Here is a 16604-nt window from a genome sequence, read left to right on the forward strand (position 1 = left end):
ATTTTTTTTTTGTATCTCCTATCATATACCTCCACCTGGTGGTTAATATTAAAACAACATTTCATAAAAGCAAGCACCAAGTCCAGGATTACAATTGGCTATTTAAAGATGCAGACACCTGTTTTTACTTTATCTGAATCTCTCTTAAGAGGATCCGATTCCTGCATGTTGAAATAGATAGTATCAGATGTTCCTGAAACAGACCTGAAACAGTGTGACTTTGTGGTTAAAGCATTCTTTCATTCATATTATGATTTTATATATTATTTGAAATATCATTATATCATAAATATACATATTTTAGCTAGTTAGTTAGTCGTTTTACTTTTTCTTTGCCTATCCGTACCAAAAAGGAGAAAGCAGAAATCAAATTCCTTATATTTTTTCAGTTTATTCAATAATAATTCCAAAATCAAATTTGCACAGCTTATACATGGTGCAACATTACATGAGTTAAGTACAAAAATGTCTAATACAAAAACACATTGTTGATAAAAAAATTCAAAATACAAATATCTTGAATACTTATTTTCACATCTTATAAATTTAGTTTTATGTCAGTTGGCACATGTCAAATTACAAAAGCAAACAAAAACAAATTATGAACTTTTCTTTTGATTCTTCTGTCTGCGTCTCTTTCCTTTGTTATTTTTTTTCTGTCTTTTGGCATTTTGGCTTGACAAGGCTTTTTTCTGGTCCACTTTTTTCATGACATCTTTGACCCAGTCTGAGTTTGAATCAGCACACTTAATTTTCCTTCTTACGGTCAAAAAACTAGAGTGAAAAACAATGAGGAATAAAGTGAATTATTGTTTAATTTCATATTGTTTTCTGCTTAAATCACTATAAGATCCATATTGTAGACTTTGGTTTTACAACAACTTTGTAATTTAAGGTTATATAAATAAATGTCAGGAGAGAGAAATGTTATGAGACTTTCTTCACTTACACAATTGCATTGATAGGGCAAACTCCTGCTTTCTGGACCGTATAATCTATCACTCTTCTCGCAGGTAGTTTTTCTTTGCCTGTCGTCAAACAGCAGTGTGAAGAAAGCTGACTTGTTTCTGCATAACAAAGAGAAAGTGCGTTACTTTGAAACATAAAACTGTTACAGAACTTCATAAAAAAGAATATCAACAACTTTAACTTTTGATTTAAGCGTTCAAATTGAAAACACACTGACCCTTTCCAGGAATCATGACTGGGCAACAAAAGGCAAACTCACCTGCAGTGAGGCAGAACAGAAACAACACCAGGCAGAAAGGAAGACAATCGAGCGACCTCATGACTGCTGTGTAGACAAGACTCTGACTGAAACTACTCCTTACACAACTTTAATATTTTACACTTTCATTTCCTCCCCTCTTTTGTGCGCACACACACGCGTGCGCAAACCTCAACCTCTAAAATGGGGAAAGTGTGTGTGAGAGAATGTGTTCGAATAAGCCTCCATCCGATGAGCGGAAAAAGACGCTACTGAAGAGCTCTCGGTTTGGTCCTTCACCCACACAGCTCGCCACAGCGTAGGTAGCTACTGTAGATGAATGAAGTTGCAGTGCAAGAATACACGGCCTAACTATAGAACTACAGAACGACACACTTTTATGACATGTAAGAGTGCGTACAACTTGTGTTACAGGTGTAATGCTTTACCATGTTATCTCATGATCATAAGAAAGTCCACAGAGCGAGGCTAGAGTCAACACTGAGGGGGACAAGTACCCAGGGTTGCCAGGTTTTCACAACAAAACCTGCCCAATTGCTACTTAAAACTAGCCCAAAAGTAGGCCAATATGTTTCAAGGGGGTCCCCCGGGTAAAATTCAGGGGGTAAATTACGTTTTTTGGTGGGGTTCCCCTGGTAAAATTAGCATTGCAGGGGATAAAGATTATGTTATTGGGGTTGCTTCAACCCACGGACATGAAAAACAACCTTTAACAGTTCTAAAGTAGCCCAATTTCACGGGAAAACTGTGGACTTGGCAACACTGCATTTACCCCCTAATTAGAAATGGTCAAATTACATTTTTCAAGCTGGTCTGCCTCAGCTGTCTATAGGTGCTCGCTAATGTTAAAATGATTGAGCTGGCCAAATTAAAGAGAAGTAGGTGGGGTTTACTGTTCAAAGAAACAGCGCGTGAATTCCAGCGTTAAAGGAGAAGTCCACTTCCAAAACAAAGATTCACATATAATGTACTCATCCCCTTATCATCCAAGACATTCATGTCTTTCTTTCTTTCTTTCTTTGAAATTATGTTTTTTGAGGAAAACATTTCAGCATTTTTCTCCATATAATGAACTGATATGGTGCCCCGAGTTTGAATTTCCAAAATGCAGTTTAAATGCGGCTTCAAATGATCCCAAATACGGCTGTAAACGATCCCAGCCGAGAAAGAAGGGTCTTATCTAGCGAAATGATTGGTTATTTTCATAAAAATAATACAATTTATGTACTTCTATATACTTTTTTTGTCAAACGCTCGTCTTGTCTTACTCTGCCTGGGCTGTTTTTCTCCAGTTCATGACAGTTAGGGTATGTCGAAAAACTCCCATCTCATATTCTCCCTTAACTTCAAAATCGTCCTATATCGCCGTTTTACCTTTTTTGTTGAAGGTGTTTGTTTTCTTTGCATGTTTACTTTGCAAAGACTGGGTCAGTACTTCTTTAGCGATGTAGGATGATTTTGAAATTATTTTTTAAGTTGAGGGAGAAAATACGATCAGAGTTTTTCGACATACCCTAACTGTCCTGCGCCAGAATACACAGAGTTCAAAGAAAGCAAGGCAAGACGAGCGTTTGAGAATAAAAAGTATATAAATTGTATTATTTTTATGAAAATGACCGATCGTTTTGCTAGATAAGACCCTTCTTCCTCGGCTAAGATCGTTTACAACCATATTTGGGATCGTTTTAAGCTGCATTTAAACTGCATTTTGGTAGTTCAAAATCGGGGCACCATATCAGTCCATTACATGTAGAAAAATGCTGAAATGTTTTCCTCAAAAAACATAATTTCTTCACGACTGAAGAAAGAAAGACATGAACATCTTGGATGACAAGGGGGTGAGTACATTATATGTGAATCTTTGTTTTGGAAATGGACTTCTCCTTTAAGCCTCAGTTTGACGTTGAAAGAGAAAGAGTTAAGATGGAAGTAGCAAAACGTTTCATATTTAACAACTATTTAACGATAGAAATGTAAACAACTGACATTAGTAATATCCAGAAATGCAAACTACTCAACTTTATTTCTTCAAATTACAGTGATGTGAATTGAAAATATGGTAACTGCTAATAATTGCATAAAATCAATCTAGAGTTTTGTAATGATTGATATGCAGTTATGAATGAGAAAGAGCTTAAGCGTGTATGAATTTCCTGAGTCTGTACAGCTCTTAATGTTTGGCAGCGTTTACACTTCGAAGCTGTATATTCAATGGTCGAATTAAGTGCTTTGAAACACGACACGTTATTCTAGGTGTTGACATAATTTCAAATGAAACATAGAGGCAGGGTGGGACATATCAAAGACTATACCCAAGACTTGTCACTCATATAGAGGATTTGCACCAACGTCACGTTCTGGTCAGTTACCCGGATGCGTGGCCATTGCGGCGATACTCATATGTAAACAGGATCATTGACTGCATGGTTAGTGTACCACCGAAGACGTTGTTCTACTAATTTATGCTGTCTAAACCATGGAAATGTGTGGAAGCTGCCAAATCATATAGAGAAGGACTTAGTAACTAATGAAACCTTAAACAACGGAAATTAGTAATATCCAGAAATGTAAACTACTCAACTTTATATCTTCAAATGTCAGTTTATTATTCTAGGTGTTGACATAATTTCAAATGAAACAGAGAGGCAGTTTCACACGAAGCATTATTCTATGTGTTGAAGCACATTTTTAAATAGCCAGTAGCGTTTCGCTTATATCACAGCTTGGGCCAGAATAGTTGAGTTCGATAAAGCTGCATTTGACAGTGTATGACAGCCACAAGCTTATCCATATCTCTATGAAATGTAGCATTCTGTGTATAATTCAAATGAGTCCAATACATTTTGTGGTCTACGCTGATTCACGCATATGATCCGCACCATGCTATTGTGTCTCTGGACCGGAGCAAACTGTGTGCGCACTGCGGCAGTTAGTGTTTTTTTTTTCGCCCCACTGGAAAGCATCTTTACACTGTTCTCTATCCACTATATAGTGCACTACATGCCATTCTGTTATGGCCAGTCTGAACAATGTCATTGTACTGTTGCAGACTAAAATATGCAACCATCACTACCCACCACAAAAACCTGACCTAGCTTTCATTTACCTCACTGACCTGCTTTTATTTTACAAAAAGGCTCAGAAGTACCCCTCACTGTGGTATGTGACAGATATAGACATCAATTTGTAATTTATATTTTACATTTAAAATGTTGCTCTACTGAAAACCTGACACATTAGCACGACTTTATGGAAAACACATCACCAACCAACCTATTCTTTAAGCACCCACATTTTCTCACAAAACCCACCCTGTGACTACTCCACCTCCTCTCAAACCTAGTTGTGGGGAGCTTCATGCATCATGTAAGGGGAAAGGGCATTCAGTTCAGACCATACACACATGCACTGTCTAAACATGTATCACGTGCTAGTATCATTTGTAAAAATGGAAAAAAGGTATTAAAATGTTTTATAATGTAATAAGTATCAGTAAGATACAGTTTGAATAATGTATTTGTACAGTGAAAGTGGAAATCCCAGGGAACACTTTATTATGTTCTTCGGGATTAACATTCATTCATTCATGCACTTATTTTTATTTTATTTTATTTTATTTTATTTTATTTTATTTTATTTTATTTTATTTTATTTTATTTTATTTTATTTTTTTGGCCAGTAAATGTATTACTGAAATTCCAAGTTTATAACCACACTGGGGCAAAAACAACAATAACAACAACATTAAAAACAGTGAACATGGTGACATGAAAAAATTATATTTATGCCACATAATGTAAAGTAAAGCAAGACACCCCAAAAAACCTAATAGATATATATATATATATATATATATATACAGTATATTTCTCTAGTAGATTAACTACAATAAAAATAGTAAACCTTTTTTTTTTTTTTTTGACATGTTAAATTTATAAATTTATATGTAAATAAGCATTGACTAATTAAATAAGCACCAATCAGCATACATTTCTATAACATTTACAGATAATGTACTCACCCCCTTGACATCCAAGATGTTCATGTCTTTCTTTCTTCAGTCATAAAGAAATTATGTTTTTTGAGGAAAACATTTCAGCATTTTTCTCCATATCATGGACTGGTATGGTCTCCCCCGAGTTTGAACTTCCAAAATGTAGTTTAAATGCGGCTTCAAATGATCCCAAATGTTGTTGTAAAAGATCCCCCAGCTGAGCGAAATGATTGGTTATTTTCATTGAAAAAGTACAATTTAAATACACTGTAAAAAACAATTTGTTGAGTCAACTTAAAATAATCTGTAACCTGGCTGCCTTAAAATTTTAAGTTCAGTCAACTCAAAAAAAGTTTATTCAACTTGAAATGTTAAATTGTTAAAGTGACAACTTAGATATTTGAGTTGAATCAACTTAAAATTTTAAGGCAGCTGGGTTACTTACCCATCTGTTAAGTTTCGCAAACACAAATATCTAAGTTGTTACTTAGTACAACTTAAAATTTCAAGTTGACTAAACTTATTTTAGTTGACTGAACTTAAAATTTTAAGGCAGCAAGGAAACATTATTTTAAGCTGACTCAACAAATTGTGTTTTTTATTTTTTACAGTGTACTTTTTAATCTCAAATGCTTGTCTTGCCTTGCTCTGCCTGAACTGTGTATTCTGGCTCAAGACAGTTGGGGTATGTGGAAAAAATGATTGTATTTTCTCCCTCAACTTCAAAAATCATTTAAAAATTATTGTACATCGCTGCAGAAGTACCGACCCAGTCTTTGCAAAGTGAACATGCAAAGGTCAAACATCCTTAACAAAAAAGGTAAAACAGCGATATAGGGCGATTTTTAAGTTGAAGTTTTTCAACATACACTAACTGTCATGAACCGGAAAAAAACAGTTCAGCAGAGTAAGACAAGACGAGCGTTTGACATTAAAAAGTATATAAATTGTATTATTTTTATGAAAATAACTAATTGTTTTGCTAGATAAGACCCAACTTTTTGCAGTTTACAACCGCATTTGGGATCGTTTGAAGCCACATTTAAACTGCATTTTGGAAGTTCAAACTCGGGACACCATAGAAGTCCACTATATGAAGAAAAATGCTTAAATGTTTTCCTCAAAAAACATAATTTTTTTACGAATGAAGAAAGAAAGACATGAACATCTTGGATGACAAGGGGGTGAGTACATTATCTGTAAATCTTTGTTCTGGAAGTGGACTTCTCCTTTAAAGGTTTTTGGAATTCTCTTCTATTCATAAATCTGAAAATGCATTTTTTATAAGTAAAGTATTATATAAAATCATACATATATTTGAACAAATATCTCTGTAAAAGATAGATGGGAATAAAAATTTAAAACCTGGCGTATGTAAGTGCTGCGGTGTAGGGGCCCCAATAACCAAAACTAGCAAGTACAACCACCAAACCACCAACCCAGCCCCCCTATATTTATACCATGGTTAATGGAAACCTTGAATCAGGCTATTAATTAATTATTTATTATAAATTATTGAAATCTTTTATAAGCTCTAACTTAATGTACAAACCAAACGGAGCAGCATGTGACTGAAGCGCAGTTCTTGATCGTTGCTCGAATCACCGTATACACTGCAGGTATAGACCAGTACAGTTGGTAAACTTTTTGCTTTTTACGTTGCCACACCAAAACTAGGGACTGAAAAGAATTGATTTTTCATATGACATTTCCTTTACTTGTCAACTAAAACATTAATACTTATTAACAGTAGGTCATATTTGCCACAACTGACTCATAAACACAAGAAGCTTTTTTCACAAGAAGTACCCGAGTACAGTTAAAACACACATCCGTAATGATGTGAAGCTGCCCAACCAATTCACTGCAAATGTAAAATACCTTCAAAAAATATTTTATTTAAAAAATATTTTAAATAATACTATTCAGTATTTTATTTAATTATTTGTTTAGTTGAAGTCGTGCTAATATTCTGGGGAAAAAAATAGCACTCTTGCTTGTGTGATATTGCACTCTAAAAAATGCTGCTTGTGTTGTTACTGCTGGGTAAGGACGTTGGGTTGACTTAACCCAATTTGGGTTAAAAACTGGTCTTAATTTATTACCCAGAAAGAAAGTTCATTTGTAAACACTGTACAGTAATGGCAAATGGCGATATAATAATTCATCATTTTAATAGTAGCAGTTGAAAAGTTGAGTAACATTAAAAAACACTGAACAATTGCAAACAGCAATAATAAAACAGATCAAATGAAATGACCTTTACTTGCCTTAAATCATCTTTCCCTCTCTTATTAATAAGCTGAGAAGATCGCCTCCTCACACATAGGCTTCTGTGTTGTTTGCTTCAGAGTTGGTTTGAGTTCTGCAATGAAACACACAGACATCAGTGGTTTAAATAAAATGTGCACAAGTCATCATACTGTTGTTACATCAAAATGTGAAATAAACAGGCAGGAGACAATGGAAACATGTATTTTCTAAAAAAATAACTTGCATCAATCCTGAAATAATGAAGCTTTCCTATGTCTCTGGCTTTCAACATCTACAAAAAAGCAAACATTCTTTTACTATTAGTCCTAAAAAACTGATAATATGGAATTATGACCTTTACTTGCCTTATACTGTCTTTCCGTCTCTTCTGAAGAAGCCGAGACGATCGCCTCCTCACACACACGGGCTAACGTGACGTTAACTCTAAACAAGTCTGAAATATTACATGCAAAGCATTACTTTTAACAATTAAAACTTAATCAAACTCAAAATAATTAGGCTAGTCTTCATTACACAAAGCCGCCCTCTTTAGGAAACTACTTTAAGTTTAATTGCAAAAAAGAAGTTAACAAATTAACATGTAAATCTGTTAACAACCCTTTATTAACACCTAAAATCTTCTGTAAATATGACATAAGAGGTATCGCTTCCATTCAGTAGAAAAGGCCGTTAAGACTATTTCTGAGGCGAAAACCGCGTCAGCAGTAAATCCCAAAATACTCCTGGACAAACAATGAATGATGACTTTACATTTTTAATCTTTACCTACCGAAAATCGTCCTTCACTGGCTTCCATCTGCAGACGCGGAGCAAATTGCGGCTTCTCGCACTGGTGAAGTCCGATGTGAACACGACGTGCGTCCTCTCTCTCGAGTCCGCGTTCCTAACCCAGCTAACCTAAGACCGGCTTTTAACCCAACCCGTTAAATCAACCCAACGCCCTTACCCAGCAGTAACAACCCAGCATTTTTTAGAGTGCAATATCACACAAGCAAGGATGCAGGTTTTTTTTCCCAGAATATTAGCACGAATGCAAGTGTAATATCAATTTTGTACAACTTTTTAATAAACAAGAAGTTGATATTAGGTGACTTTTAGACTCAAATTCAATACAGGCAAATAAATAAGCACAAATTACAAACATATGTAAACAGGTGAAACACTTCTTAGTTTATCCTGTTCATTGCTTTGTGAATTTGAATTTTGCACTGATGCTGTTTTAAATGTTGGTGTCTGTTCATTTCCCTTGTCAAAAAATCCTATAGGATTCCAATGGGAAACCTGTACAGGATTCTAATAAGAATTTCTATCATATTTTGGAACCATTCCTATAGGATTCTGATAGGAAGAGTCTTATAGGACAAGACATTAATATTCTGTAGGACCATTCCTATAGGATTTTAATGGGATCCAATTAGGCAACTGGTCATATCTATATGGGAATTCTTTATAGATAGTACTTGCAGTTTGCTTAAACTCACCCTGATATAGACATTGTACATTGTATGTTGCACAACCTGCAGTAACATTGTAAACAACATAGGTGATTTGTGCAGCACATAACATTGCAAAAAATTTCTAAAGCTCTAATAATGGATTGATCTCACACACACACACAAAATAATAATAATAATAATAATAATAATAATAATAATAGTAATAATAATAATATGTCTAACTTTTTTCCTTCACAGGCAAAATAATAACTTGTTCTCAAGGCAAATCAAAATCACATCATAACACAGAACACTAAAATATTAAACAATATAAATTTAATAAAGTTCAATTTGTCTGAAATAAACTTTGTTTGTGTGTAATGTAAAGAGAGGGAGAAAAAAAAAACATCTAATTCAGTTCAGAAAAAAAAAAAAAAAAAAAAAAGTAGGAAGAAGATCGTATCCAATCTATTTCAAATGAAGCAATCACTCCTAAATGCTCTGTATAAAGTAAAGGTTCCCAGTCCACACAACAGGTCCATACGCTGATGAAGAGATGAAATTCACAATTGGGGTTGGCTCGCCAGTCGCCATCTTAATTCTCTTGTTATGCAAGTCTTCTCCATACACATACACATTTCACGGAAGAATCTTTGTCCATGTCAAACTTTTTAACTGGAACCTGACCTGGACAGGCCATAAGAACATCATATTACTCCACAAATAATTAAAAGGCAGAAGCTATTTTCACTTGTAAGTAGCCTCTGGCAACAAGGCGAGCTATTTGCACTTAGTGTAAATAACGTTAGACACTACGTAATTAAACTAACGCTATACAAAACTATCAACGTTGTTTTGTAAAACAGCTCAAACAGCTCAAAATGGTGGCAGAACAGGCATTTAGTACTCTACAATGAAATTTCATTATACAGAGCATACATCAATATTTCATTAATATCAGTTACGCAGATTCATAGCTTTTGACGTAAGGCAGACTCTTATGCTAATCACCAGAAACAGTCAAACAAGTTCAACAACTCACCGACAGATGTCGTTCACCCAAAAATTGTTCGTATAGGATGCAGACCAGATAAGCGTTACCAGTATTTCTTCCTTGGTAGTGTCTTACAGTCAACTTTTAACGAGTTAAATAACGTTAATCACTCAGCTTCTTCTCTCGTTGACCGTTACTGTTCAAATATGCGCGCTACAGTTGCACGCGCACTACATTCGGATTTCTTAAAGGGGAAGCGTCAGGACAATACCCTATATAGATGTTTGTGTTTCTGTGGATTCTTAGTCACATATAATACACTTAAACTTATTCGTACATTATAAAATATCATATTTATTATCTTCGTCTTACTGTAATATTATGGATTTCAGTGTTTATATTTGTGTTTTCATATATGCAGCATTTTTATTGTGTACAAGTACACACACACACACACACACACACACACACAATTAAAAAGTAACTGAATAACAGAATCAAATAAGATAATACAGGGCAAAGTGAAATTCCATTTAAAAATCACAAATTCCAATAAGATTCCATGAATCAATAAAAAGTCAGGAGAAATTAAAATCCCATTAAAAAATAAAAATACAAAATCCTACAGGACAAAGTAAAATTCAATTAAAATAAATCAGAATGTGTAATAAGATTCTAAATTCTTATTGGACAAAGTGAAATTCCATTAAAATAAATCTGAATGTCAAATAGGATTTTAGGATCAAATAAAATCTTACAGGACAAAGTGAAATTCCATTAAAATAAATCAGAATGTCCAATAAGATTCTAAAATCCAGTAGGACAAAGTGAAATTCCATTAAAATAAATCAGAATGTCCAATAAGATTCTAAAATCCAATAGGACAAAGTGAAATTCCTGTAAGATAAATCAGAATGTCCAATAAGATTCTAAAATCCAATAGGACAAAGTAAAAATTCCATTAAAATAAATCAGATTGTCCAATAGGATTTTAAGAATCCAGTAAGATCCTAAAGGATAAACTAAAATTCCAATAGGATTTTTTGACAAGGGTTGCCTTCTTGTTCACAAATTCCATTGCTATTTTTACCCAAAGCTTTTGTGGATTGGAGCAAATAGTTAAACCGCTGAATGTTTTAAACCTGTAAATACATAAAAGTAATAATTTAGCCTGACAATACAAGTAAATATACAATTGTACAAATGTTTATTAAATGAGAACACTTTATAACTACCATAAAATAATGTGTTTTGGTATCAAAATGTTATGAGTAAAAATCTTAAATGCACTAAGATAGGGCCTTGACAAAAGAGCTAGCATTCTGACATATTAGTTCAAGTTTATTCTGAAATATGGTGTTGAATAGTTGTCTTGAGTTTTACCAATGTATATAATTCCATAAGCAAAAAGAGAGAACTTACTCAATGGTATCAATTTGGCAAACGTCTGCTTTATGTATCTTGTAACTTTTGATATCTTCCTTGCGGAGAACAGCTTCCGACATCTTCAAACAAGGACAAAATGAATGGCCAGTTGCTAAAAACAAACAAAGGAAAGAAAAAACAGGTCTTTAACAACTGACATTCATTTAGTCAAACACAACTAAAAACCAAAAAAGAAATGACAAACATTTGTTAGGAAATTCCAATAGCTCAGGTGAAGTAGTTCTTTGTTCATCTTGTTCATTCCAGTCTGATGCTGTGTTCAGTTTTGATGTTATTTTAAATGTTGATGTAGAGTTTATGGGATGTGCTGTCATTTCCGAAGACATCAACTTCTGGTCCACAAATTCCATGGCTTTTTTCACCCAAGGCTTTTGTGGATTGGAGCAAAAAGTTAAACCACTGACTGTTTTAAATCTGTAAAGACATAAAAGTAACAACTTGGCATGTCAACACAAAAAATATACAAATAACAAGATGTTGATTTAATTACAAAATTAAATGCATTTAAATACAACATGGCAAAATGAACTATTCTAACATTAGCTCAGACGTTGTATACGATTGCAAGAGAAAAACTCACTCAATGGCATCAATATGGCAGATGTCTACTATATGTATCTTGTAACTTTTGATATCTTCCTTGCTGAGAACAGTTTCTGATTTGTTCAGACAAGGGCAAAATGAACAGCCAGTTGCTACAATCAACCAAAAAAAAAAAAAAAAAAAAGAAAAATGTTTAATATCTGACATTATTTTTGTCAAGAAAGTTGAACTGATTAAAATCTAATACTAAATCTAAACTACCAGGTGCAAATTAAATAAAAAACTGAAGAGAAAAAAAGGGAAATACTTGTGTTAACAAATTCAAATAGCTCATTTAAAGAAGTTCTTAATTCATCCTCTCCATTCCAGTGTAATTTTGTAGTCAGTGTTGACCCTGTTTTAAAGGTTGATGCAAAGTTTATGGGACTTGCTGTCGTTACAACTGCTTTATTCCTGTTGTCCACATATTCCATGGCTCTTTTCACCCAAGGCATTTGTGGATTGGAGCAAACAGTTAAATTATTGACTGTTTTAAATCTGTAAAGACATAAAAGTAACAGCTTAAAAAAAATGTATACATATACAGTTGTTGATTTAATTACAAAACAGTCAATGCATTAAAATAAGGCCTGGCAAAATGAACTATTCTAACATTAGCTCAGATTTATTATGAAATATATATAGTCTATAACGGCATATACAATTTTAAGGGAAAAACTCACACAATGGCATCGATATGGAAGGTGTCTACTTTATGTATCTTGTAACTTTTGATATCTTCCTTGCTGAGAACAGTTTCTGATGTCTTTAGACAAGGGCAAAATGAACGGCCAGTTTCTACAATCAACCAAAGGAAACAAAAAACATTTTTTAAAATCTGACATTCTTTTTGTCAAGAAAGTTTAACTTACTAAATCTAAACTACCAGGTGCAAATAAAATAAAAAAAAAAAAAAACTGAAGGGGAAAAATGCAGACTTGTGTTAGAGTTTATGGGACATGCTGTCGCTACAGCTGGTTTATTCCTGTTGTTCACATATTCTGTGGCTCTTTTCACCCAAGGCCTTTTTGGATCGGCACAAACAAAATTACTACTGAATGTTTTAAATCTGTAAATACATAAAAGTAACTATTTAGCATGACAATACAACTAAATATAAAAATGTACAGAAAGTTATTTTGGTATTAAAATGTTGAGGGTAAATTGTCAATGTACTAAAATAAAGACATATTAGTTAAGATTTATCATGACGTATACTGTTTAACAGTTGAAATCTCTAACAGCATAAATGCCTCCATAAGAAAAAAGGACTCACAAAACGGCATCAATATGGCAGACTGCTTTTTGTGTCATGTAACTTTCAATATTCTCCTTGTGGAGAACCCGATTTGATGTCTTGAGACAAGGGCAATATGACCCGCCACTGACTAAAAACATTCAAAGATAATGGAAACATTTTTAACACAGACATTCATTTTGACTAAAGAAATAAATAAATATATTTGAATTAAAGTAAATAGTACAAAGTTTATATGGAGTAAATATATGTGTGTGTTTATTTATTAAATTTTTTTTGGCATTGTTGTTTTTACAAATACATAAAATTTCTTACATTGGCAGATGACTTGAGTTCGTAGCATTGTAGCCAGCCACAGCAGAATGGTTATCGACACACAGCTCATCTTCTTTCTTGTGAGTCCGATGTGCATTAATTTGCCTCACCGCAACCTGTACTTTTATGAACACTCGCAAACAGGAAAATAAACATCAGAACTTCCTTCCACAGATGTGACCTTCACAAAACCTTCCTTTAAGTTGAATAAAAAACATTCTAGAGACCTAGCAATAAACAGCAATTGATAATAAACAAAATTTCTGTACCTTGCATCATGTGAATTCCCAGGGTTTAGATTTATTAACTTATAGATATTATTAGCAGCACCGTTTCACCCATTTCACTCAAAGAAAAGAGTCCCGTCCCAGCCATCATACCAGGGTCAGAAATTAATGGGAGCCTATGGCACAAAAAAAAAAAAAAAATGGAAATGGCACTACTTTTTTATAACATACAATATAGTTACACAATATCACACAAGCAAGGGAGATTAAAGGGGTCATTGGATGCCCATTTTCCACAAGTTGATGATTCTTTAGGGTCTTAATGAAATGTCTATAACATGCTTAGGTCAAAATGTCTTAGTGGTATTGTAAAATAACACCCTTTTTACTTTGCCAAAATCAGCTCTGTTCGCAGCAAGCCATTTTTCTTGTATGTCTATTTAAATGCTAATGAACTCTGGTCACTCCACCCCTCTCTTCTGTGGGGTGATGAGCCATTCCAACATTATTTCACGACCAATTTGTAAGTATTTTATGAGGCGGCTAATTCGTATGACCTCACTCTTACAAGTTAGTACGATTTCATTGACAGATAGGTTTAGGGGCGGGGTTTGGTGAGGGGTTTTGGTTCCGCTAAAATTGTATGAATTTGAGTGAGGTTGTATGAATTCCTATGAATTAGCCACCTTGTAAAATATACAAATTGCCATGAGATCAGGCTGGCCATTCTCATTCTACATTAGCCACGGAACTTGTTAACTAGCACATTATTAAGAAAGGTGATATGCAAAGATTCATAAAAGAACCTTATACTCACTTCTTCTGCAGGTGAAGCGTGCGAACATGCGAACATAGGTGTATTTAGGTAGATCGGGGAGCGCATTCCCATCAAAAACAAACATAATCCACATGGCTCAGATGTCGGGAAAAAATGACGACTGCTATGTTCATTATTACATCCAACAACAAAACACCTCAATCGCTTAGGCAACATTCTGCGCTGGTGTCGAAACAATGGCGCACAGTTGACAGCTCACTCAGGGTGGGTCTAAGGTAAAACACCAGTGTCAGTCAACTATTTTGGGAGGGGCCTGGGCCCAAGAAGATGAGCATGGCTTGCTTTGAGAAAGGGGTTATTATTTATAGGGATTAAAAAAACTCTGGGTGGATTTTTTATCATTATAGGGTGGATGTGTACAAACACCACCAACACACATTTATGTTCAAACACATGTAAAAGTGAATTTTGTATATGATGACCCCTTTAATGGTACAAAATATCAACACGATTGCAAATAAAATATCAATTTTGTACAACTTTTTAATAAACAAGAAGCTGATATTAGGTTACTTTTAGGGCCTATTTACAATTGGTCATTTCATGTGTTTTCTCTGATCGGATATATCTGATTTGTTAAAACGTTTCCATTTACACTTAGCCACATAAATGTGCCTCCGCAAAAAGGATATAAAGCCGATCTTCCTGTGCTATATGCAAATTTAATGGAGTTCACATCAACGAAAGCAACGGACCGCAACAGGAGAGATCGCAGCATCACTACTGGAAAGATCGGTCAGTCTCACTACTTTTAATGAAGATGATTGTGTGTTCAGAGTCTGCGACTTACTTTAATTTTCATTTTTGGCAGTCTGCATGATAGCTGGCTGAAGAGATACTCAGCTACTTATCGGCGGTGATGTTTGTTGCATTAACGTTGTTAAATCTGTTTCTAACATGATTTATAGCCTATAATACACTGTCACATGTTTAATATTTTAATATTTTGTTAGGAGTAAAATTTGCATATGTGGTTTCAATAACCAGATGCATTTACACTTGTCCAGTTTTGTCTGGAATGTAGCCCAGACCACCTCGTAAAAAAAGGGGTTTGAGCTATCGGATTTAAATGCATTTTGTAGGGCATTTACACCTGCTCTTAGCTATCCGATTAGAAAAAACACATAAAGTGACCAGGTGTAAACAGGCCCTTATACTCAAATTATGAATATGAAATGAAATGAAAATTGGCCTAAAAAGAAGGCTTTGCATTGTCAAAGCACTGTAGCATTACACTGATCAGCCACAATGTTAAAATCACTAAAAGATGAAGATATTAATGTTGATGATCTTGTCACAACAGCCCCTGTCGAGGGATGGAATATACTAGGCAGAATTTCATGTGTTGGAAGCTGGGAAATTGGGCAATCTGAGTGAATTCAACAAGGCAGATGACTGGGTTGGAGCATCTCCAAAATGGTAAATCTTGTAGAGTTTTCCCACTATACAGTGATAGTACCTACCAAAAGTGGCGCAAGGAAGAACAACCGTCAGGGTCATTAATGCACATGGGAAGCAAAGGATTGTTTTTCTTGTCTGATCGCATTAAAAGCTGAAAAACACACAATACGTTGTAGTTTGGTGAATATGGTTCTGCATAGTCACCAGTCAATCTGGTAGCTCCTGTCCACTGCTAAAAAAGTGCCAACAATGAGCATCAGAACTGGACCACATTGCAATGGAAGAAGATTGCCTGTTTGTTAAATCCCATTTTCTTTTAGATCAGGTAGATGACCAGGTGTGTGTGCGTCATTTGCTTGCGGAAGAGACTGCAGCAGGATGCACTATTGGAAGAAGGCAGGCCAACAGAGGCAGTGTTATGCTCTGTGCAATGGCAGTCATGTGAATGTTTCTTTAACATGTACATACTTCCTAAAGATAGTTGGAGACCACATATACCTCTTGATGGACCACAGAGAGTCAGGACTTCAGTTTAACTATTTATCTAAAGATATGTGCTTCTTCAGTCACTAGAAGCTTCTTAAGATGCTAGGAGTTAAACAGACCACAGC

General features: G+C 34.6%; 2 protein-coding genes across 3 annotated transcripts; both read right to left on the reverse strand.

Annotated features, from left to right (window-relative positions):
- Positions 1 to 366: 366 nt before the first annotated feature.
- ccl32b.3 (chemokine (C-C motif) ligand 32b, duplicate 3) lies at positions 367 to 1510 on the reverse strand. Its single transcript, XM_051097971.1, has 3 exons — positions 1229 to 1510; positions 950 to 1067; positions 367 to 774 (listed from the first exon to the last, which is right to left on the reverse strand). Exons 1-3 carry the CDS (start codon positions 1287 to 1289, stop codon positions 600 to 602), a joined length of 354 nt encoding a protein of 117 aa, XP_050953928.1. The 5' UTR covers positions 1290 to 1510; the 3' UTR covers positions 367 to 599.
- Positions 1511 to 10751: 9241 nt separating this feature from the next.
- On the reverse strand, positions 10752 to 13597 carry cxcl32b.1 (chemokine (C-X-C motif) ligand 32b, duplicate 1). Of its 2 annotated transcripts, XM_051097973.1 has the most exons (5): positions 13528 to 13597; positions 13231 to 13342; positions 11557 to 11786; positions 11349 to 11463; positions 10752 to 11068 (listed from the first exon to the last, which is right to left on the reverse strand). In XM_051097973.1, the coding sequence occupies exons 1-5, from the start codon at positions 13595 to 13597 to the stop codon at positions 10918 to 10920; spliced, it is 678 nt and encodes a 225-aa protein (XP_050953930.1). In that variant the 3' UTR covers positions 10752 to 10917. The 2 variants fall into 2 exon arrangements, 1 of the variants encoding a protein (XP_050953930.1); XR_007825627.1 differs by lacking the exons at positions 13231 to 13342; positions 13528 to 13597 and adding an exon at positions 11953 to 12087.
- Between the last annotated feature and the right edge of the window lie 3007 nt (positions 13598 to 16604).

The sequence above is a fragment of the Labeo rohita genome, chromosome 24 (genome assembly GCF_022985175.1).
Source record: "Labeo rohita strain BAU-BD-2019 chromosome 24, IGBB_LRoh.1.0, whole genome shotgun sequence".
In the NCBI taxonomy this organism is placed as follows: Eukaryota; Metazoa; Chordata; class Actinopteri; order Cypriniformes; family Cyprinidae; genus Labeo; species Labeo rohita.